Source organism: Canis aureus, chromosome 15, assembly GCF_053574225.1.
Source record: "Canis aureus isolate CA01 chromosome 15, VMU_Caureus_v.1.0, whole genome shotgun sequence".
Lineage (NCBI taxonomy): Eukaryota > Metazoa > Chordata > Mammalia > Carnivora > Canidae > Canis > Canis aureus.
Window position 1 is genome coordinate 9,921,435 of NC_135625.1, and position 22,832 is coordinate 9,944,266.

The 22,832-nt window shown below is 40.3% G+C and overlaps 1 protein-coding gene across 1 annotated transcript; it reads right to left on the reverse strand.

Moving 5' to 3' along the window:
* Positions 1 to 1,246: 1,246 nt before the first annotated feature.
* Positions 1,247 to 2,326, reverse strand: LOC144283932 (uncharacterized). Its single transcript, XM_077848402.1, has 2 exons — positions 2,139 to 2,326; positions 1,247 to 1,901 (listed from the first exon to the last, which is right to left on the reverse strand). Exons 1-2 carry the CDS (start codon positions 2,317 to 2,319, stop codon positions 1,393 to 1,395), a joined length of 690 nt encoding a protein of 229 aa, XP_077704528.1. The 5' UTR covers positions 2,320 to 2,326; the 3' UTR covers positions 1,247 to 1,392.
* Positions 2,327 to 22,832: the final 20,506 nt, after the last annotated feature.

Sequence of the window (22,832 nt, forward strand, 5' to 3'; positions counted from 1 at the left end):
CTGGACCTCTGTCCCTTGCGGCGTCCTCAGGAACCCCAATTAAACATAGATTTTTCCTTCTGAGGCTGTGATTTATTTCCCTTAACCTATCCTCATGGTCTTTTAATTGTCTTTCTATTTTTTTCTCAGTTTCCATACTTGCCATCAACTTGTCTTCTATGTCACTCACTCGTTCTTCTACCTCGTTAACCCTTGTCATTAGGACCTCCAGTTTAGATTGCATCTCATTTAATTGATTTTTAATTTTGGCCTGATTAGATCTAAATTCTGCAGTCATGAAGTCTCTTGAATCCTTTATGCTTTTTTCTAGAGCCACCAGTAGTTGTATAATAGTGCTTCTGAATTGGCTTTCTGACATTGAATTGTATTCGAAATTTTGTAACTCTGTGGGAGAGAGGACTGTTTCTGATTTTTAGTATTGAGGTGAGTTTTTCCTTCTAGTCAGTTTGCTCAGTGCAGAGTGGCCAACAACATGTTGTACTGGAAAAAGGAGAAAAAGGGGGAAAAAAAAGAAGAAATAAAAAAGAATAAAAAAGGGGGTGGGGAAACAACAGAAACAAACAGAAAAGAAAAAACAAGGGGAGTATCCTCTCATTCCATATACTGTAAATCCCTTGACTTCCCCTGGAACTTTCCAGGCTGCTTGGTCAATAACTTGTTTTTCCTCTGACCTTCGAGGGAAAGCTGGTCTTCTGGGGGAGGGGCCTGCTGTGCTGATTCTCAGGTGTGTGCACCTGGGGGAGCTGCCCAGCCCTCTACCAGGTCTACAATTCAGTGGGATTCTTTATCCTGTGAGGCCGCTGCTCAGGCCCAGGTACAGGGTGACACCAGGAGGGACAACCACAGTAGCGGTGGCCAGCTGTCCAGCTCTGGAGTCAGCTCCCACAGTAACTACTGCAGCTCCCAATGTGCAGGGGTCTGGGTGCTCCGGGGTAGGGGCACGATCTGCACAGCTCGGGGCCACCCGGTGGCAGGAGAGACCTGGCTGTCCTTTGTCCTCCCGGCCTCTGCCTGTGCTGGGGGAGCCCCAGATCCTCGGCTGTGTCTCCCAGTGCCCTGGGCTCTGGGGCCTCTGACACTGTGAATGGACCTAAAGTACCACGATGTGTAATTTAAAAGCATGAGTCAATTTTGTGTGAAGTTAACTTATCCTTTATTGCAATAAAACTCTATAAGCTATTATACAGGTGAAAGAAAAACTCAAAAAATAGAAACAGTGAAATAACAGGGGAGGGAAAGCCTCTGTTGGGCTGCAGCCATCACGAGCCCCGCGGTGGGAGCTGGGGCGGGCCCCCGAGGTGGTCAGGGGGCTGCTAACGGATCGAAGCAGGTTGTTCCGGAGGCAGGTTGCAGGTCTGGCCCTCTGGGGACCCCGATTGCAGGCACCAGGGCCTACTCTTCCGGGGTGGCCATGGGAGCAGGTGGCTCCTCCTCATCGGGGCAGGGAACCATAGGTTCGACCAGCACGTGCACCACCTTCACCTCAGGAGCCAGCATCTCTGCCTTGACCAAGTCCTCATCTCCAGCAGCCACTATCCCTTCAGACCCGGAACCTTCCCCAGGCTCCACAGTTGGAGCTGGGGCGGGCTCCTCGGGTGGTTCAACAGGTTGCTCCATCCCCGAGGCCAGTTGCTCCATCGAGTTAGGAGGTGGCTGGGGCACATCCACGACCTCCAGAGCAGGGGGTGGCGCCTGCTCCTCCTCCAGGGCTCCCAGGGGTGCAGGGGGCTCCTGCAGGGCAGCAGTGACCACTATCTGCAGGGGCTTTGCCTCCCCAGCAGGCGGCTCATCGCAGGCCAAGCCCTCAGCCCCAGCAGCCAGGCCCCACGGGGCAGCAGGCCCCACGGTCGGAGCTGGGGTGCGCTCCAGAGTGGGTTCAGGGTGTTTTCCTCGGGCCGAAGCTGTAGATCCAAGAAGACAAAGTATCACCACCAGGACAGACTGTCCACGTCCCTCCCAAATCAAGGCCACTCTTCCCACCACTCGACGTGTGTGAGGGCAAGAGCCCTGAGAGGTGTCCCCAGGCTGCAGCCCATGGGGTGGGGTGTGAGCCCACCCCCTGCTCCTGGTCCAGCAGCAAGGAGGCTGGATCTGCAGCCCCCCCCATCCCCAGATTGGCCACCCCCAGTCCTCCTCACCCCCAGCCTCTCGCTCTGCTGCATGGAGGCGTCTGAATTGCCTCAGGTGACGCAGGGCCCGGAGATGCGCATCTGTGCCTGGCATGTGCTGTCTTAGTATTTGGAGGAGTTTTATAAGGGAGGGAAATTCTGGGAACTGATGAAAGTCGTCCCCATAATAATTCAACCATATTTCCATCATGAAGGACATGGCCCTGGGGAGGGACAGGCGGGAACAGGCATCAGAAGACAGGGCTCTGTCACATGCAGGTGTCCCAGGGAAGCCCTGCAGGACCCGGCCTTCCGCACAGGGTGTCCGAGACCAGTCCTGCTCCTCGTCCCCCTGCCACCTGGTGGTCCTGCCTGCCACAGGCCTGCTCCCCGAGGAGGGGCTGGGATGCAACCTCTGTGTGGGGAGCCCAGGCCCAGCGGGGTGACCATCAGCATCTCTCCTGGGGAAGCAGGGCTCCCTCCTCAGCCTGGTCCCTGCCCACCTGCCCCTTAAGTCCACCGGCAGGCATCAGGGGACGGGGGGCGTCTGGCCTGTCATTGCCCTCACTGCACACACTGTTGCTCTGGGAAGCTCCAAGGCAGGAGGGCTCGGGCTCTGTGTCCTGCCAGGCCTTGCCAGGAGCCACCCGGGACCGCCACCTTCATTCCTGTGTCTCTGTGCTGCCTCCCTCCCGAAGGGCCCCCGGGGGTGTCCTTCCACTGACTCTAATCTCCCTTCTCCCACGGGGCGGGGGCCGCCTGGTCCAGGAGCCCTCACCGGCCCTCCTGAGCACCTGCTGTTCCCCCGGGTCCAGGTGCCACCAGACTGGGGAGTACGATGCTCCCCACCCCCTCTGCTCTGGGCTCCAGGTGTGGGGCAGAGAGAGGGTTGGGGGGGCATGGAGAAGGTCTCCCTGAGGGGTCTCAGTGCCTCCCACCAAGCCCACACCCCATCCACCGCTCTCCTTTGCTCTTTTCCAGAAGGGGCATTAGACCTTTTCCCTGTCACGGGAATTGCAGATGTGTGGGGTGAGGGGGCAGCCCCCCCACCCATGAAACGGCTCCAGCCAGGCCCATGGCCCATATCCGAGTGGGTCTGGGGGGTCCCGGGGTCCCCGGGTCTGGCTGCCCCACAACACAGAACCTGATGGACTCTCAAACCTCCCTTTCAATGGGGAACCAGGCCACTCAGGACCCTGGTGACAGGGTGGAGGAGGCCCAGGCCTCATGATGGGGGAGGAAGACAGCTGCTGAGCACAGGCACAGCCCCTCTGGCTGACCCGCCACAGGCCAGGCCCCGGGGCTGCCCTGCAGGACCCCGCTAGGCCCTGGGGGACCCTGCTCCAGGCGGGGGCGCAGCCCGAGGCCGGGAAGCTCACACCATCCCCAGCCTCCCCAGCAGCAGGTGGCCCAGCCCTGGGCTGCGGAGGGGCAGGTGCTCACTCGGTGAACAGCAGGTCCAGCACCTCGTCCGTGGTGGCGAATTGATGGTAATCTTCCAGGAAGCTGAGGACGTAGATGACGTCCCTGCGCTGCAAGGCGAGCAGCAGTTGTCGGACTTTGTGCTCCAGCAGCTCCGTCCGGGTGAGCTTGGTCAGGATGATCTGATGCCCTTTCCCGGCCGCGGCCCCTGCACCCTGAGGTGGGACAGAGGGGACGTGCAGCCTGCAGGGAGCCACCCGGAGACCTGGGATCCCGCCCCGGCAGGCCCTGCGCTGGGGCCCCGTGGGCTTGAGGAGCTGGGGCTCCCTCTCCCACTCAAGCTCCCTGCCTGTCTCTTACACAAACAGGACCAACTATGCAATAAAGAAACAATCTCAGAGGATAAATGTTCAAAATATTTGGATCAGTACAAGGACCTCCAGAGACACAGACAGAGAGACCGAGAGAGGCAGCCACACAGACGGAGGGAGAAGCAGCCCGTGCAGGGAGCCCAGGCGGGGCTCGATCCCAGGCCTCGGAGATCAGGCCTGGGGGAAGGCAGGCGCTAACCGCCGGGCGACCAGGCCTCCCCTGAGGGCTCTATTCTGATGTTCCCACACATCTGTGCGCAGGGACTCTGCATCTGGCCCAGGCAGGGGCAGGGCCATGGGGGCAGGTGTGGGGAGGAGGGGATCCAGACTCATGTGGGAGCAGGAGTGTCGGGGGGCCCAGGGGGTAGCAGGCTGGCTTCTGGGACCCGGTGCCCTTCCTGCCGCATCGGGGCCCGGGTGTCGGGGGGCCCAGCCCCTGCACTCACCCTGAGCCCGCGCTGGCCTCTGTTAGCTGCGCAGGGCACCTCCCTGCTCCTGGAGGCGGTGGAGCAGATGACCCCTTCCTCCCGCTCGCGCCCCACGTCCCGGGTGGAGCTCTGTGGAGACAGTGCCCGGCAGACAGGCAGGAGGCCTCAGCACCCGGTCTGGCCCCCTCGCCTGGGCCGCACCCCCAGCTGCCTCCACCCAGACACCCCACAGTGCAGGCGGCACCCACCACCCCCGGGGACAGCAAAGGGATGCGGCTGCAGGGCCTCGCAGTGACTCTGGGGCGGGTAGAGGACCTCAGGAACCCTGTTTCCCCCCTGCCCACCGTGACATCAGGGTGACCCTGAAGGGATCCCCGGGGAACCTGCCGCCCTGCAGCGTCCCCCAGCCTGCATGTGACCTGCCCACACATCCCTGGTTCCCTGAACCTGAGGAGGAAGGAATGGGGCTCGCAGGATGGTGGCACTGGGGGCCTGGCCTGGCCTGCGCTGTGTTACCTGACGGCGCCTCCTGATCACCGCCCTGACGCCTTGGTACCTATGCTGGAGCCACTGCCTACAGCATAGGAACAAGCCGCACCCCTGGGGTTCCTGGGAGCCAGAGCCCCCAGAGGTGGGCGGGCAGCAAGAGAACATCTTCTAGTAGCAGATGTCTCCAGCCAAGTGAGCCTGAGCTGGGGCTGCACTGGATGCGGGTGCCTGGTTACGGGGTTCCGAGTTCTGTTGGGCTCTGTGACACGGCAGTGACCTCACTTCCTGGGACCCCCTCCCTGACCCACTCCTGGAGGAAGCTGCAGGGGCAGTGCTCGTGCTGCCGATGCCCCCCTCCCTGTAGGCAATGGCCTGTGCACACAGTGACACAACCACACCCCTGTCCACAGGCCCCAGGGAAGGACTGTGTGCACCCAGGGCCCCAGCTTGGACACACACCTGGGTTCAGACACGACTGTCCAGTCTTCCCCGGTTTGACCCTGGAGAAGCCGTTGTGCCCGTCGGGGATGGTCTGCATCTTGCCTGTGGGATAGGGAGTATCCTAGCGGGTGCTTCCCCCAGACGTCCCAGGCCACTGAGGCCTCATATCTATGACCTTGGAGGCGGGTGTCACCTGCAGGACATACCTCCACCCACACGTTCTTCCTTGGTGTGTACATGCGTCCAGGCCCACGAGGTCCTGTGTGCACAGGACTAACACACTAGTGTTACCTATATGGCAGGGCTGTTTACCTGTAAAATACTGCAAAAAACTACCTATTACAATGTCTGCTATTTATTGCTGTCACCAGTGATGTTGATGATAAGAGTCTTTTAAAAAGATACTTTTATTTTAAGATTATACTTTATTATACAGCTCTAAAGCCACACATGTTTTAAAATCCTAAATCCACATTGGGCCAGAACAGCTGGCTGATAAATAGATTACATTCCAAATATGTGTCAGTAGACACCATTAGCCAAATTAAAAAAAAAGAATAATAGAAAAAGAGAGGCACTTTCTAGGGACAGTGTCCTTTACATCTCAAGACTATGTCTTGTTTTTTACATGTGGTATCTTATAGTTGTTGGAATTTTTGGTATTTTAAATAAAGGGATTATTTTCCTAACACACACACACACACACACACGGGCACCGGTACCCTCATTCTGGAGGCCCAGAAGATGACAGTCCCCCCGGGGCAGGGATGGGCAATAGCTCCCCACGATCCTAGGCTCCTGAATCCAAGGCAAACCCTACAGAAGGTGTCGGGGTCTTGGCCTAGAAGGGGTGAGGCCGTCCTCATCCTGAACCCCTGCCTGTCGTGCGTTCCGGGCCCTTCCCTCGTTTCCCCTGGGTGAGCTGTGGACGGCGGTGCCCCCAGTGGGTCGCCCTGACCTGGGCCCTAGGAAACCTGCCGTCAGTCGCAGAACTGAACGTAGACAGGAGGCCCTGACTCTCCAGCCTGACCCCGACTGAACTGAAATCATGTGGTGTGTCCACGCACACTGACCGAGAAACAGAGTCACGGACACACACGCAGACACATGTGCAGAACCAGGAAGTTGGCAGAGGAGAAGCAACATCATTGAAGATCATTAAATAAAAAAAGAAAGCTGAATCTCGAATGGAGAAAATGGAGCAATTAAAATAGAATCATGAAAAAATAATTCATCAAACCAAAAAGCAGAAAGAGGGATAAAGAGGCAGGAGCACATCGGTGACACAAAGCGGCAAGCCTCGAATGTGAGGATGATCGTGCCTCACGGACTCCACGGAACACAAGTCGAGCAACAAGCAGCACCTTCCAGCAAAGGCCTAAGTGGATTATTTTGTGTTGTTTGTTTTTAGTTAAAGATTTTTATTTCTTTATCCAAGAAGGTGGATTTATTTATTTCTTTATCCATCCGAAGGTGGATGCTCAACCCCTGAGTCACTCGGGGGGTCTAGACTAAGCTACTTAAAATGTTCAAGTGATTGTGAATACTGTTTATAATGTGGTAAAATTTCTGTTTACTAAGAAAGAGAGGGCAGCCTGGGTGGCTCAGCGGTTTAGTGCTGCCTTCGGCCCAGGGCCTGATCCTGGAGTCCCGGGATCGAGTCCCACGTCGGCCTCCCTGCATGGAGCCTGCTTCTCCCTCTGCCTGAGTCTCTGCCTCTCTCTCTCTGTGTCTCTCATAAATAAATAAAAATCAGTATATACCATATTTTCTTTATCCATTTATCTTTGATGGCCATTTGAGTTGCTCCCACACCTTGGCTATGATAAAGAATGCTTCTATGAAGATGGAGGTCTCTCGGAGACTTTATTTCTCTTTCTTTTTTTTCCATCTTCTTACCTTAATAGAAGCGCGAACACTTCTCACTGTAGTATTCCAGCTGTTCTCTCTTTAAATCTCAGGCCGAATTCATAGGTTTTCAGGATGATTTGAAAGTTATCTAGGTAAGTGGGTGGGACAGGTGACCTGGGGACCCTACTCTTCCGCCATCTTGCCCCGCCTCCTAAAAAAATCTTAAATAACTGACTAAAAACTATTAGAAATGGTGGAAGAGTTCAGTAAGCATTGCACATAAAAGATCAATCTCCAAAAATCAACTGTATATCTACATACTTTCAATGAACAATCCAAAAATAAAATTTGAAAAAATAAACCCATTTACAAGAGCATCAAAAATATATAAATAAAATTCTTAGGAATAAACTTTACAAAAGAAGCTTATAACCCAATTTCTGAAAACTACAAACACTATTTAAGGAAATTGAAGATCTAAATATTTGGAAAAAATCATATATTTATGCACTGAAAAATTTAACATTGTTTCATAGCACCCCTGGTCCAAATTATCTCCAGATTCTATTACCTTCCAATAAGTAGATAAACATTCTCACACTCAGATGGAATTGCATGGGTGCCTAGTATCCTGAAAAAGAACAAAGTAGATGGAATTCTCAATTTCGAAACTTTCTGAAAAAGAATAGGAAACAAGACAGTGTGAGAACAGTGTGGTACTGGCGTAAGGATAGATATATTAATCAATGAAATAGGTTTCAGGATCCAGAAGTACACCATACATCCATGATCAGCTGAATTTAAGTATCCGTGCCATGACTATCCAATAGGGTAAAAAACAGTCATTTCAACAAATGGTCTTGGAACACTGGATGGCCACATGCAAAAGAATGAAGTTGCATCTTCACCTTACACCAAATACAAAAACTAACTCAAAATGGATTAAATCTAAATACAGGACATAAACTAAAACTTCTTAGAAGAAAACATGCAGATAATCTTTTGACCTTGAGTTTAGCATAGAATACTTCAATATGGCACAAAAAGCACTGGACTTCAGTGTTAAATGCTCTTGTTCTTCAAAGGACATAATAATGAAAATAAAAAAGCAATCCATATAATGGGATAAAATGTTTGTAAATCATATACCTAATGAGAATCTTATTTCCTGAATATATGAAAAACACTAATAAGTCAATAATATAAGTACAAAAAGCTCAATTTAAAAAAAAATGGGCAAAGGATATAAATAGACATTTCTCCAAGGAAGATCAGAAATTGCTGATAATTACTTGACAAGATACCCGACACATTTTCAATTTTCATTGTATCCATTACCAAAGCATCTAACCATACCGTGAAATAGACTCCTATATGTACCACACCGTACAGAACAGTGCCGCTTCATAGATACTCAATGCAGTTGTTCCTCAGGACAATCCTATAAAATAGGTATCATGGTGCCCATTTTATAGATGAGGAAATTGAGGAAAAGGTACCTCATCAGAGTTTTACAAAGAGCAGGACGTAGAACTAGGATTTCATCTCAAACTGTTATTAAGTCCACAAGTCCAAAGATGACTTTTAGAGCTGTAAACTAAGTATTATATTAATGTTTTGGTCTATTCAGAGTTTTTCAACTAGAAGGAATCTGAATTTATAAATTGTAATTTTTCTAGAAATATTTGCTTTTTCTAAATGATCAGAATAATTAACAAAGTTCTACTCTTATATTTTCATAATCTCCTACATATGTAGGTTTATAGATCTACATCCTTTCTCATTATAATAAGTCTTCATTCAAATTTCTGTCCTCCTTCCTTTTTGGTGGATTAAGATTGATGAGATTTGGTGGATTAAGATTTCATTTAGAAATTAATAATTTTATTTTATTAATATTTTATATTTAGAAACATTTTAAATAAATATACTTAACAATGCATTTACTCTACTTTTTAATTTTATCCATTATTTTATTTCAGTTATTATTATTATAAGATGTTTTAAATAATTATTTTTTCTGAATTTCTGGGAAAAGTTTACATTATTTTTATTATTTCTATTCTATTCTATTTATTTAGTTTTAGAGAGAGAGAGAAAAAGCAACCACAGGAGTTGAGAGGGAGAGGCAGAGGGAGAGAGAAAGAGAGAATTGTAAGCAGGATCCACACCCAGTGTGATGTGGGACTCCATCTCATGACCCTGAGATCATGACTTGAGCCAAATCAAGAGTAGAACGCTTAACTAACTGAGCCATCCAGGTGCCCCTACTATCTCTATTTTAAAAAACTTTAGCAAAATTTTTCTAAGTGAATGAATGTGTACTATTCTCTTTTTTGCCATTATTTTTCATTTTTAGGGCAAGGTCAGTTCCCATCTGATGGATGTCAATAACCATAGCTGATGATGATACTTGGTAATACGCTTTGTTTGACTGCACAGTAGTAGAATCCTCTTTGCAGACCTGCGGCTGGCAAGACAATTGTTTCAACCTCCAGTTACCATTAGGCTCGTATCAATCATATTTCTTCTACAGGAAGGGTGGCATCTTTCACTTCATATTCTAGATTCTATATTGTCTCTGTGCAGGGGATGCAACACTATCCCTCTTTGGATGGAATACTAGTAGAAATCACCAGTCTCCTTTCATAAAGGATTGCACTGCACTGTACTGCATATCCCACACTATTCAATCAATTCATTTATTAGTTCTACTTTCTCACTATTTTTTTAAGAAACTTAAAGATATTTAAATTGGCATATAAATCCAAAAAAGAACTCCACAGAATATTTTGTGAAAAAGACACCTGGATACAGTGCTAGAGATGGTGTCGTCACAGTGCTTCTTCAGAGATACTTGGCACAGTGCAGCAAGAGTTAAATGAAAAATGAGAAACCATTTGAACGGTGACTACATTTAGAAATCTATCTTAAAGAAACCATTAAAGATATTCAGAATGTATATTTAGTATTATTTAGATCAGTAATATAACAGCTGGAATTACATATTTAAAACAAAGGCATTTAAAAATAATTATGTGTTATATGTGTGATAAAGCATTAAATTCTACCCTTGAAAACAACATTACACTATGCCTTAACTAACAAGAATTAAAATCAAAACTTAAATGAACAAAAATAAAAATACAGGATAAAATAACACCGTTAGAGATTATAAGGAGTTCCCGAAAATCTTTTATTAGTGAAATTCATTAACATGAAAATACTCCAAAGTTAATGTTAAATGAAATAAGGGGTTAAAAACTGAAACAGAATATGTATATTGCAGAGAGATGAAAGATAGCATTTTGAGGTGACTGTTACTATTCTCTTTATTTTTTCAAGATTTTCTAGGTTTTTTATGATATGTATAAATCACTTCTATCACCTAAAACTTATAATTAAATTATTGTAACAATAACTTGGAATTAATTTTATTGGTTAATTTTTCTTCATTCTCTGAATTTATTCTGGATACATATTGATGAGCACTCAAAGTTCACTGTACTATTGTACATTGTTAACTGTAGACTTTATTTGTTCTCTCATCTTATATGGAAGACAACAATACAAACTTATATAATATAACACCACTACCAGTTTTTTTGTATATTATGGTTTGTGTAAATTAAATGAAATTAATTAAATATTAATTATTAAATATTTTATGTAGTCACCAGTGGGGAATGTAATGAGCGATAGAAAGGATGCATTTGCAATTATGTGTCTTTGTATATATGTAATTATAAATAAATATTTTTGAGGCATTAAGATGACTCAACTTTCAGTACTTTACTATAACACTGTCCAGTCAGTATAATTATTTTTCAAAATTGGTTTTTAAACATTTTTAATTAATTGTAATAGCTTCAAAAATGGATATATTATGGAAGTGTCCTCAAAAACTTAAAAACAGAATGACTATGAACTAGCAATGGCACTATTAGGTATTAAAGAATACAAAAATACTAGTTCCAAAATACGCATGCACCCTGATGTTTATAGCAGCATTATCTACAACAGCCAAATTATGGAAGCAGTCCAAGTGTCCATCAACTGATAAGGGAAAAAGAAGATGTGGGGGATCCCTGGATGGCTCAGCAGTTTAGCGCCTGCCTTCGGCCCAGGGCATGGTCCTGGAGTCCTGGGATCAAGTCCCACATCCGGCTCCCTGCATGGAGCTGCTTCTCTCTCTGCCTATGTCTCTGCCTGTCTCTCTGTGTCTCTCATGAATAAATACATAAAATGTTTAAAAATAAAGATATGGGGATCCCTGGGTGGCTTGGTGGTTTAGCGCCTGCCTTTGGTCCAGGGCATGATCCTGGAGTACCGGGATGGAGTCCCATGTCAGGCTCCCTGCATGGAGCCTGCTTCTCCCTCTGCCTGTGTCTCTGCCTCTCGCTCTCTCTCTGTGTCTTTCATGAATAAATAAACAAAAATCTTAAATAAAAGATATGGTATATATAGATATATAGATATAGATACATAGAGCGTGTGTGTGTATATACATACATATATATATATATGTATTAGAATATTACTCAGCCATTAAAAAAGCCATATAAAAAGAACCAAATCTTGCCATCTGCAAGGACGAGGATGGAGCTAGAGTATTATGTTAAGCAAAATATGTCAGTCAGTGAAAGACAAATACTATATGATTTCACTCATATGTAGAATTTAAAAAACAAAAGAAATGAGCAAAGAGAAAAAAAAAAGAGAGAGGCAAACCAAGAAACTGACTTCTTAACTATGGAGAACAAACTGATGGTTAAAAATGGGCAGACAGGTTAAATAGATGATGGGAATTAAAGAGTGTCCTTGTGATGAGCACCAGGTATTGTATGGAAGTGTTGAATCCCTATCTTGTAAACTGAAGCTACTATTACACTGTATATTAACTAACTGGAGTTTAAATAAAAACTTAAAAAAAAAGAACAGATGTCTACTATTTGAGTTCCTGAGAAAATTATATAGGGGGAAAGAACATCTTCTTTTTAAAACAAAAAGCTCAGCAACATTAACAGCTTAATTTTCTATTTAGAAATGCATATTTCAATGGCAAACCAATTCAGATTTTCAAAAAATCATATTTCATAAAATACTTTAAGAGTGAAATACTCAAATACGTATATTAGACCATGTTTGTAAAAATAATTCTATATTTAAACCCACTAATATAAATATGTGTGATGTTTTTAGATTTTTAATAAACTACAGACAATATTTAAAGTAAGTTATGTATGTTGATACTAGTCAGATTAGTGACTTGATAAAGAAACTTTTTAATGCAGATTTTAAAAACATTGTTGATTAGCACATCATATGTTTTGTGCTTTTACATTACTTTAAAATTAAGTACTAAAGAGAAATAATAAGTTTTTAAAAACCTAGTCATCTACTATCAACTTATTTTGTTATATATGTCATGTTTATTTTTATTTTCCACATACTGAAGGTACTAAATAGCACATCTGCTATCTAAATATTTTCATTGAAGTGCTGCTGAAATTGAAATCATTTCTACTCGTGGACACTAAAATATCAGCTGCTTCTGGTTAGTTAATTGAACTAGTGATTATTCTTGAACATGTGGGTTGGTTGTTTTCTGCCTGAAATAATTACCCAATGAGGCTTACACTAAGGCTATCAGCAGGAAGCTAACAATTGGGGTGTTGGTGAGAAGAATGTACATAACACTTCTGTGTCTGCTGCCAGATGGAGAAGCAGATGGGTGTGTAATACATTCAAAACTAACTACATGACCTCAAATCTTCTCAGTATCTATTACCAACAAGGTCAAGATTTTTGAAAATCAAATTTTCCAACCAATAAATTACTAAAAATTAGCTAAGAACAAGTTTCTGCTTAAAAGTCTGCATATTTACCTGCAAAATCGTTATTGAACCAAATTGTACATTGTTGTCTGTCACTAAAATGTGTGGTAATATGAATTTTTATTAATATATATGACTAAATAAGCAGTTACTTACTAAAAAAGTGGTTATGTCTTAGTGTTTCAACTTAATATCATTCCCTGGGTAAAGAATTAAACAATTTTAGTGCGATTATTCTTCTAAACTGTGGTAAATAGAGGTTTTAATTTGTAGACCAATTTGTATTTGTTTTTTTTTAATTTTTATTTATTTATGATAGTCACAGAGAGAGAGAGAGAGAGAGAGAGAGAGAGGCAGAGACACAGGCAGAGGGAGAAGCAGGCTCCATGCACCGGGAGCCCGATGTGGGATTTGATCCTGGGTCTCCAGGATCGCGCCCTAGGCCAAAGGCAGGCGCCAAACCGCTGCGCCACTCAGGGATCCCACCAATTTGTATTTGTTCTGTGTGTATGTGTATGAGAGTGCAGGTACATCTATTACCTATCTATCTAAATATATGACTTATTATTGTGCTATGCTGCCTTAGAAATAAAAGTTCAAATATTTCCAACACATCTGTTTAATATTCCTTTTGGAATTTTATTCTTAATTATATGAACTTGTAGGAAAACATTGCTTAATTCCAATAAAAGTAAATAAAGTACACTTTTTTTTCCTGATTATTCTTAGTTGTCCATTAGGTTTTCTTCAGGTGTGCTGTCATTACAAAGGAAAATTAATACTATAGAAGAATGTGTTCATGCCACTAATCTGAAGAGGTAAGTTAATCATAATACTCCGAAAATAGCACTCAGAAAATATATATTTACAATCAAATAATACTGCTACTTCATTTTCCCATGTTTGTCATGCTATTATTTACATTTCTTACATTTGTAACTATTGCATTGTACTTTGTGTCTCAAACACATAAATGCTTCAATCGTTTGAAAATTTAATTTACCAAATTGGAAAATGGTACAAGAAATAGTAACAAATGCAACTGAGATTAATGCCATAAATTCACATAATGAACATAAGTATTCAAAGAGTAGATGAATCTATATTTGCTAACAAATGAATATGTGAAACTTGTTTTACACAATTACGCATAAGAAAAAATTCAAATGAGTCAGTAACACCTTTAAAAGTGGGAGATTTGGGCAGCCCCAGGGGCACAGCGGTTTGGCACCACCTGTAGCCTGGGGCGTGATCCTGGAGACCCGGGATCGAGTCCCACGTCGGGCTCCCTGCATGGAGCCTGCTTCTCCCTCTGCCTGTGTCTCTGCCTCTCTCTCTCTCTGTCTCTCATGAATAAATAAATAAAATCTTAAAAAAAATAAAATAAAAGTGGGAGATTTGTTTTTACATTGGTTATATATTATTCCTAGTCCTAACAGAATACATAATACTATAAAGACGTTTGATATAGGGGATCCCTGGGTGGCACAGCGGTTTGGCGCCTGCCTTTGGCCCAGGGCGCGATCCTGGAGACCCGGGATTGAATCCCACATCGGGATCCCGGTGCATGGAGCCTGCTTCTCCCTCTGCCTGTGTCTCTGCCTCTCTCTCTCTCTGTGTGTGACTATCATAAATAAATAAAAATTAAAAAAAAAGAAACTCCTTGAGCATGTGGATCATAGATCTCACTTAAAAATAAAAGACGCTTGATATATATCTTCAAAGTTATTGACAGACATGGCTAAAAAATTGCAACAGTTTTCTGGCAGTATTTGTCAATCAAATCACACTAATGCGTAATGACACTATTTTTACTTGGCCATACAAGCAGATATTTTATTTTTGCATGTGAAAAAACACTAAAGGTCAAAATATAACCAGCTTCTGGCATGTGCTGTGTATATATAGGATAAATGTTCATGCCTTTTTATTCTTTTTAGCACTAAAAACCCAAAGCTCAGAACTTTTGGTTTTAGTTCTGATGTGTAAAGAGCTTAGACATTGTCACTCCTGTCTTTGCAACAAGAAAAATCAGGACAAACTGAAAGCTCTTGACTTCTCTTGGCCCTATCTGAAAACTGGGCTTGTAGGGAAAAGCACAATCTTAAATCCAGAGATAGAGAAGAAAATTCAGAGAATTATAGCCAAGATCTGTTTACCTGGAGAAGTAATTGTCAGACCCACAATCTAGTAAGAACATTTATGCAGTAACTTGCTTAATTCCTGGAGGCTGAACATGGTCTTGTGTGAGCAGGAGTAATCTCTGGGCAATATACTCCTGAAGGCCCCCAAACTTTCATGAGTTTTATCTTGAGGATCCCCACCTATTTATTACAGCGATGATTTTTTTTAATTTTTATTTATTTATGATAGTCACACACACACACAGAGAGAGAGAGAGAGGCAGAGACACAGGCAGAGGGAGAAGCAGGCTCCATGCACCGGGAGCCCGATGTGGGATTCGATCCCGGGTCTCCAAGATCGCGCCCCGGACCAAAGGCAGGCGCCAAACCACTGTGCCACCCAGGGATCCCCACAGCGAAGATTTGAGCAAGATCTTCTCACGACCTTGGCAAGTGAAAGGGGAGAGTAATCCTTGTGAATATCACCAGAGCTGTTTCCATTAACAAAGACCTCCCATCCAAGGAAAAAGACTTTACCAGAGCATTATTCAAGCTGGGTAAAAGGTATCCCTCTAATTCCAGTTTCCTATAGTTTTCTTGTCTTACTAAAGGGAGAAGGAGAGAATACCATATAAGAAGAAACATATGTGAAGTTCAGAAGGTAAAGAAACAGGTCCACAAAATGAGATTTAGTCATAAGATTTTAGAGGGTTTCCCTTCCAAGACCCCAATAAAATAATAGTGGATTATAGGTGAAAGTTTGCAAGACATGAGACTCTGAAAAAAATACATGGGAAAGCCCAAAGTTTCTGGCATTTATAGCTACAGTAATCATCAAACAAAGCCAGGCTCCTAATCATATACACAAAATCCTCACAGGAGAGTCCTACTTACCTCACCTACTATTACCCAAAACTACATGTTCAGCTTTCAACAAAAAAAATTACAAAGAATACAAAAAAGACAAGAAAAAACACAGTGTGAATATACAAAGCAAGTATTAGAATCAGATTCATATAAAACACCGATGTTGGAATTACATGGTAGAAAATTTAAAGTGACTAGGATTAATATGTTTAAAATTCTTAGAGTAGAAAATAATAGAAACAGGGATAAAAACCCTATGAAAAGAGTAAAAAAGTCAGAAATTAAAAACACATAGACAAAAATGAAAAATGACTTTCATGATTTTACAAGTAGATATGCACTGCTGAGTACAGAATTTCTGAGTTTGAGATAGGTAAAGAACATATCAAACTAAAGTGCAAAGAAAATATTAACTAAATAAAAAAAAGAAAACAAACAACAAAAAACAGAAAAGATCATCTAAGAACCATAGGATGGTTTTAAAAGATGTAACATATGCTTAATTAAGAGACCAGAAGAATAAGAAAGAAAGAATGGAGAAGAAATATTTGAATGAGTAATGTCTGAGGATACTCTAATACACGCCAAATCACAGACACTAGAAGCTCCGAGAACATCAAGCAAGTTAAAACAAACAAAAATACACTATACTTGGGTATATATTATTCAAATTATAAAAAACTAAATGAAAGAGAAAATCTCAAAGCAAGATATAGAAGATAAATACCTCACCTACAGAGAAAAGGAGTAAGAATCACAATGGACTATTATCCAAAACCATATAAGCAATAAAAAGTGAAATATTTAAAGTGCTTTAAAAAAACTAGAATTCTATTTCCAGTGGAATTATCCTTCAAAGAGAAGAAGAAATATAAGGTATTTTAAGACAAACAAAAACAGAGAACTCATCACTAGCTGATCTTTTTTTTTTAATTTTTAAATTTTGATAGAAGGAAAATTATTTAGTTCAGTAGCCTGGATCTATATTAATAAGAAAGAATGTCAAAGAAGAAATATTAAGGTAAAATAAAATTTGTTTATTTTTAATCAATCTAAAATATAACTGTTTAAAGTATTATTGGGTGATTATAGTATAGGGATAAGTGAAATGAATGACAGCGTATCTATAAAGGACAAAAGGGAAGAATTGGAAATGATCCATCATAAGTTACCTGCACATGAAGTGGAGCAATATTATTAGTAGGTTAACACAGATTAGCTAAACTCTAGGGAACTATGCATAGTTTTTAAAGGAAGTAAATAGAAATAATAACAAAGGACATAAATGGAATAATAAAATAACTAGAAGATAAGAAGGCAGTAAAAGAAGTGAAAAGAAGGAATAGAAAACAGATACAAATATGGTTGATACCAATCAAAATATGTTAATAATCAGTTTAAATGTGAAAGATCTAAATACAGTGGTTAAAGACAGAACTAGTCAAAATAATAAAAAAGACACAATTATATATTACCTAGAAAACATCCTCTAAATATAAAGAAGTTGATAAGACGTAAAATGATGGATGAAGATATATTTATGGTAGAACTAATCAAAACAAAGTCAGACTAGTTATATGCATTTCAGACAAAACAGACATCAGAACAAGGAAAATTATCAGTTATCAGTGATAAAGAGAAGTACTATGAAATAGTAAAGAAGTTTATTCTCCAAGAACTAACAATCCTAAATATATATGCATCTAAGGACAAAGCATCAAAATATCTGGGGCAAACAGTGATAATATATTATAATTCATAAATCAAAGATGCAGAAAATCAGAAGAGATATAATTGGCCTAAACAATATATCAATCCACCTACCTAATTGAATATCCTAAAAATATTCCATCCACAAGGAGTAGAATATAATTTCTTCTCAAACTTACATGAAATATTCACTAAAATAGATTACATAGGGCCATAAACCACACCTTAGCACATCTTAAAATGTATAAATCAAACAATAAATATCTTAGATCACAATGAAGTCAAACTAGAAATTAGTAATAGAAGCCCACCTGGAAAATCCTCAAATATTTCTAAAAACACAATTCTTAACAGTACACAGGTCACAGAAATGTTAAAAAATTTCAAAAAATTCTTAACTAAATGAAAATAGAACTCATTAAAAATGTGCCAAATGCAGGAAAAAAGTAGTGCTTAGAGAGAAATTTATAGCATAAAACACATATGTTAAGATACAGGAATAACTAAAACTGTCAGTTTGGGAAACCAGAGAAAGAAGACTAATGTAAGCAAGCAGAAGAAAAGAAACAATAATTTTGAAATGAACAGAAATAAAACTCAAATTAAGAAAAAAATAGGGAAAAATCAACCAAAATAACACCTCCTTCTTTGAAAAGATCAATGAAATTGATAATCTTCTAGGTAGGCTAAAAAAGAAAAAAAGAGACGAGAAGAGGAGAGGAGAGGAGAGGAGAGGAGAGGAGAGGAGAAGAGAAGAGAAGAGAAGAGAAGAGAAGAGAAGAGAAGAGAAGAGAAGAGAAAGAAGAGAAGAGAAAGAGAAGAGAAGAGAAGAGAAGAGAAGAGAAGAGAAGAGAAGAGAAGAGAAAAGAGAAGAGAAGAGAGAGGAAAAAGAAAGAGGAGAAGGAGGAGGAGAAGGAGAAGGAGGAGGAAGAGGAGAGGGAGGAGAGGGAGAGGGAGGAAAGATGGAAGGAAGGAAGGAAGGGAGGGAGGAAGGAAGGAAGGAAGGAAGGAAGGAAGGAAGGAACGAAGGTAGGTAGAAGAAAATTACAAATGTCATAAATAAAAGCCAATACTACATCTACCATGGGATTAAAAAAGATAAGAAAGGGCGGCACTTGGGTGACTTAGTCCCTTAGCATCCAACTATTGATTTTGGCGCAGGGTGGTGAGCCAACTCTGATTTTAGGATCTCAAGGTGGTGAGACCCAGCCTGTAGTCAGGCTCTATGCTGGACGTGGAGCCTGCTTAAGATTACTCTTTCCTTCTTTTCTGCCTCCCCCTTATTCTCATGTGCTCTCACTCTGTCTCTCTCTCAAATATAAAATAAAATAATAAAATAAAATAATAAAATAAAATAATAAAATAAAATAAAATAAAATAAATAACATAGGAATACATTAAATAATAATTTTGTGCCCATAAGTCTGGTAATTCAGGTAAATGGAATACTTTGTGAAACATACAAACTACCACAAGTCTCAGAAAGACAGATAAACTTGAGAGTGTTTTATCTATTAAGAAAGTCAGTTCAACTCAACTAACCATTTAAGGAAAAAAATGAAAGCAATTATCAACAATCACTTAAGTCAATAGGATTAGTAAAAGCACTTCCTAACTTATTCTACAAGGCCAGTGATATCCTAACAACAAAACAAGATAAATACCTATAAGGAATAAAAACTATAGATTAAGACCTTTTCAGGAACATTAATATATCTCATGAACATATAAGAAAAGTGAATTAATTCGTTCAATTAAATATTAACATATCAGATCTAATAATGTATAAAAAATTATACACCATGACCAAGGGAGATTTATTCCAGATACACAGAGCCAGTTCAAGATGTGAAAATCCATCAATGTACTACACTATTAATGTAATCTTTAAACCATCAAAGACTAAAGAAAAAAATAGTATGACCATAGCAATTCATGCAGGAAAAAAACATTTCACAAGGTGTAAAAATCTTAATTATGTAAACCTCTCAGCGAAGCAAGAATAAAGGAGGATATCTCCAACTTTATTTAAAAAAATCTACAGAAGCAAAACTGACTTCATGTTTAATGGTGAGAAACTGGACCCTTTCCAACTAAGACTGGGAACAAGGGAGGATGTTTTCTCTATAGTCCCATTCAATGATATATAAAGAATCCTAGTTAGTGCAAGAAAATAAACAAACAAACGGAAATTGATTATTTGCAGATTGAGAAGGAAGATATAAACTATCTCTAGTCACAAATAATTTGATTGATTTTTTTTAAATCCCAAAGAATTAAGAACTCATAAAAATCATAAGTGAGTAGAGGAAGAAGGATAAAGGATAAATATACAAAGAGTGATTCTATTTTCTTTCCAATAAAAGCAATTAGAATTTGATATTTAGGACATGAACTGACATTTTACCAAAGACATACAGACAGACAACAGACCCATGAAAAGATGCTGAATATCACTCATCATGGGGGAAATGCAAATCCGAATTACAGTGAGATATCACCTCATGCCTGTTAGAATGGTTAAAATCAACAACACAAGAAACAAGTGTTGGTGAGGATGTGGAGAAACTGTAGATGAGAATGGAAACTAGTACTTTCACTCTGGAAAACAGTATGGAGATTCCTCAAAAAATTTAAAATAGAACTACCATACAGATCTAATAATGGCATCATTGAATATTTACCTAAAAAGTACTAAGACACTAAATCAAAAACATATCTGCACCCCTATGTTCATTACAGCATTATCTACAATAGCCATTTGTAACAACATGGACGGAGCTAGAGAGTATAATGCTAAGTGAAATAAGTTGTCAGAGAAAGACAAATACATATGATTTTACTCATATATGAAATTTAAGAAACAAAACAGATGAATGAAGACCAGACAAAGGGATACAAACCAAAAAACAGATCATTGGCTATAGGGAATAAACTGATGGATACCAGAGGGGAGATAAGCAGAAGGATGGGTGAAATAGGTGAAAGGGATTAAAAGACACTTATCTTGATGAGCACTGAGTAATACATAAAAATTTTGAAGCACTATCTTGTACACCTGAAATTAATATTATAACACTATATATTAACTATACCTAAAATAAATAAAAATTCTAAAAATACCATTTACCACAGTATTCCAACACTGAAATCCTTAACAATAATGAATTTAACAAAATGTACATAGGAATTGTATGTGGAAACTATAAAATATTGATGAAAAAACACAAAGAAGATTTAAATAAATGGAGATTTATTACATAGTTTTGTTTTGGAAGACTTGTTATTATTAAGATGTCAATTCTCTTAACTTGGACTTTAGATTCAACTCAATCCCAATGCAAACAGATCTAGTAGAGCCAACACAATACTGAACAAGGACAAAGTTGAAAGGCTCGTAATATTTAAGAATTACTATAAGCTACAGCTATTAAGATAGTTTGACACTGGAAAAGAAAATAATAATTGAACAGATTAGAAAGCACCAAAATAAAACATAAAATCAGTCAACTAAATAAATACCAACTAAAGTAGTAAGGGTAATTCAATGAAGCAATGATAGGCTTTTCATTAATGGCTGAAATACTTAGATGTCCATATGGAAAAGAATGCACACAGAAACTGAACTTACACAAAAACTAGTTCTGAATGCAGCAAAAACTACACAAGCATAAAATTTCCTGATGAAAATGTGAAACTTAATGAAGAAAGTCTTCATAACCTTGGCTTTGTGAGTTTTCTGATGTAATAGTAGCATAATTAATAAGCAAAAATTTTAAACACTGGATTAATAAAAAACTGCAAATATGGATCTTCAAATGATACTAGCAAAAGTATGAGATAGATAGTAAGTCATAGGCTGGAAGAAAAGATTTGCAAAAGACACATCTAATAAAAAAATTTCTATCTAAAATTTATCGAGAACTCCTCAAACTCAGGAATAAGGAAATAAAGAGCCATTTTTTTTAAAAGGGAGACAGAACTTAAAGACTGCTAACTCTGGGAAACGAACTAGGGGTGGTAGAAGGGGAGGAGGGCGGGAGGTGGGAGTGAATGCGTGAAGGGCACTGGGGGTTATTCTGTATGTTAGTAAATTGAACACTAATAAAATAAATAAATAAATAAATAAATAAAAAGTAAATGTTCTAAAATTATACATTAAGGAAGATATATGAGTGGAAAACAGTAATATGAAAAGATATTCAAAGTTTTTTCAATTAGGAAATTACAAATTAAAACCTCACTGATATGCTAAAACATTTGAATGGCTAAATTAGGAAAAAAAAGACAATACCAAATGCTTATGAGGATGTGGAGCAACATAAACTCTCATTTCCTGCTGGTAGGAATGCAAAATGAAACAGCCACTTTGGAAGACAGTTTAGCAGCTTTACAAAGTTAAGTAAGCATAGCCTCACTATATATACAGCAATACTACTCTTAGGAAATTGGTTGAGTAATTTGAAATTGCTTGAGTAATTCTGCACATACATAAACCTGACTGCAAACGTTTATGGAAGCTTTATTCATAATGGCCAAACACTAGAAGAAACTAAGATGTCCTTCAAAGGTGAATGGATGAATAAACAGAGGTATACCTATACAACAGACTATTACTTGATAAAAATTTTAAAAAGAACTTTAAGGTACAAAAACACATGGGTAAATTAAAAATGCTTACTGCCAAGTGAAAGGATCCTGCCTGGAAAAAAAAAAAAAGCAACTCTATAATTCCAATAATCTGACATTCTGCAAATGTTAATACTATAGTTATGGTAAATAAATCAGTGGTTCCCAGTTCAGGAAGATGGACAGATTGAATAAGCAAAGGATGGCATATTTTCTTGGGGCAGTGAAATTACTATCTATAACACTGGAGGGTGACTATAAGACATTAAACAATATTATTTGTATATTATTTATAAAAAGATCAAGTAATTCAATAAGATTTAATAGGATAGATATGTGTTTATTTTCCAACATTTAAAAATATATTTAATGTATTTTTGCAATGCCAAGATTTCCATTAAGACAACTCATGAAAATGATCTGGGAACTGTCATTAGTTAATAATTGTTTAAAAATGCAATATTCTATCAATTTATCAACTGCACATATTTTTACATTTTTAACCTCTGTGACATTAAGTTGAGTCTTATAATGGATGGCATGTCATACTCTAATT